At 36.3% G+C, this 2,324-nt stretch overlaps 1 protein-coding gene across 1 annotated transcript; it reads left to right on the forward strand.

The window, feature by feature from the left end:
• The first annotated feature begins 282 nt into the window (after positions 1-282).
• LOC140919770 (uncharacterized) lies at positions 283-1,686 on the forward strand. Its single transcript, XM_073366406.1, has 2 exons — positions 283-829; positions 1,187-1,686. Exons 1-2 carry the CDS (start codon positions 283-285, stop codon positions 1,684-1,686), a joined length of 1,047 nt encoding a protein of 348 aa, XP_073222507.1.
• The last annotated feature ends 638 nt before the right edge of the window (positions 1,687-2,324 follow it).

The raw sequence follows: 2,324 nt of genomic DNA on the forward strand, positions 1-2,324 counted from the left end.
ATAATAAGCCATGTATGTGATATGAAATTGCGTATTCAGCAAAAGTTTAAAAAATAAGTTTTGTACGTGAACTGCAATTCACGTAAGTTTACGTGAACTCAGTTCACGTACGTTTACTAGATTTCAGATCACGTAAACATACGTGAACTCAGTTCACGTAAACTTACGTGAATTGCAGTTCACGTACACAACTTATTTTTCAAACTTACGTGAATTGCAGTTCACGTACATGTTATTAAAAAAATTAAAAAATTAGTTTTCCTTTGTTCTGGATACAGACAAATGGACCAAGGGGAAGACAATAGTGATGAAATGTATGAAGGTTTGGAACCTGATTTTGAGGATATGAATGACTGTTTGGAACGTGATTTCGATGAAAGGTATGATGATTTTGATGCAATGAATGATGCTATGAACAAGGGAGGTGAAGATGTTATGGTTGATTTGACTGATGTATTTAGCACCGGCATGATGTTTGATACGCGAGATGATTTATTAAAATGGGCTAGAAATGTTGGAAGGGAAAATGGAGTTGTCGTTGTTATTTTTAGATCTGAAAATGGGACAGCACGACCAAGAACAAAGACAAAATTAATTCTTGGTTGTGAAATAAGCGGTAAATATAGACCTTGGAAGAATCCTAAACCGACGAGGAGTACTTGGAGTAGAAAATGTGAATGTCCTTTTAGATTGAGAGGTACACCATCAAATGTTGGTGATGGATGGTATTTGCATGTAATATGCGGTGTCCATAACCACGAATTGGCCAAAAAACTGACTAGTCATGCTTTCTTAGGCCGATTGTCTCAAGAAGAGAAAGTTGTACTTGGTGATATGACGAAAAATATGATCAAACCAAGAAACATATTGATGACAATAAATGATCATAATGTTACAAGTTTGACGACAATAAAACAAGTTTACAATGCACGTCAAGCATATCGTTCATCACTTAGAGGTAATAGAACATAAATGCAATATCTTTTGACATTGATGGAACGCGACAAATATGTCTATCGATATAGGAAGATAGAGGGTTCAAATGAGTTGAGGGATATCTTTTGGACTCATCCAGACGCTATCAATCTTGTAAATATTTTTCACACAATATTGATTTTGGATAGCACATACAAGACATGTAGGTATCGGATGCCATTATTTGAAATTATTGGTGTTACATCTACAGAAATGACATTTTGTGTGGGATTTGCGTATCTACAGTCTGAGTGTGTTGATAATTTTACATGGGCACTACAAATGTTGAAAGAACAGATTACAGGTGGTGAAGTTGAAGTAATTGTTACTGATAGAGATCTTGCTTTAATGAACGATGTTGAATGTGTTTTTCCAAAGGCGGTCAATTTATTATGCCTGTTTCATGTATGCAAAAATGTGAAAGCAAAGTGCAAGATGATTGTTTTTCCAAAAAGGAAGCAGGTGCAAATAATGGAGGCATGGGAGGCTCTTGTTTACAGTTATGATGAGACTCAGTACTACATGAATTTGGCTAACTTTGAAGGAATTTGTAGTAGCTCTTCTATCTTTAATGATTATGTACATGACCAGTGGTTAATTCCTCACAAGGAAAGATTTGTTGAGGCGTGGACTAATAGAGTTATGCATTTTGGGAACACTACAACACAAAGGGTTGAGTCGGCGCACTGGAGTTTGAAACGGATATTATAAGATAGCATTGGTGATATATGCAGTGTTTGGGAAACCATCAATAGCATGATTGTATTACAACACAATGAGATAATAACATCATTTGAAAAGAACATAATTCAGAAGGTCCATCGACATAGTAACAGATTGTATGCCAATTTGCGTGGTGTTGTGTCAAAAAATGCAATAGACCACATTGCAGCAGAGTTTGATCGCGTGAAGTATATAGGTATAGATAAGTCTGAATGTCGCTGCACAATTAGGAGAACACACGGTCTACCTTGTGCATGTGAGATAGCCAGGTATAGTATGATCCCTCGTTCTATTCCATTAGATGTTATTCATGTTTGGTGGACTAAATTAACTTTTCATGATGATGGATCGGGTAAACCTTCAGAATTATCTGTGAAACATGAAATAGAAGTGATAGTGAAAAAGTTTGATGAACTTGATGTACCTGGAAAAATTTCACTGAAAGGTAAATTACGTGAGATTGCGTATCCATCGACTACGTCGATGTGTCCACCTGTTGACAAGGTTAAAACAAAGGGTGCACCGAAAAAAGGCAAAAGTAAGATATCAAAAAGAGATAAATCAACCAAGCGTGATCCATCTTGGTGGGAATATGTGGATGCAAGTGTTCGATGCAGTGGCACAAA

Source organism: Cicer arietinum, chromosome 3 (genome assembly GCF_000331145.2).
Source record: "Cicer arietinum cultivar CDC Frontier isolate Library 1 chromosome 3, Cicar.CDCFrontier_v2.0, whole genome shotgun sequence".
NCBI lineage: Eukaryota > Viridiplantae > Streptophyta > Magnoliopsida > Fabales > Fabaceae > Cicer > Cicer arietinum.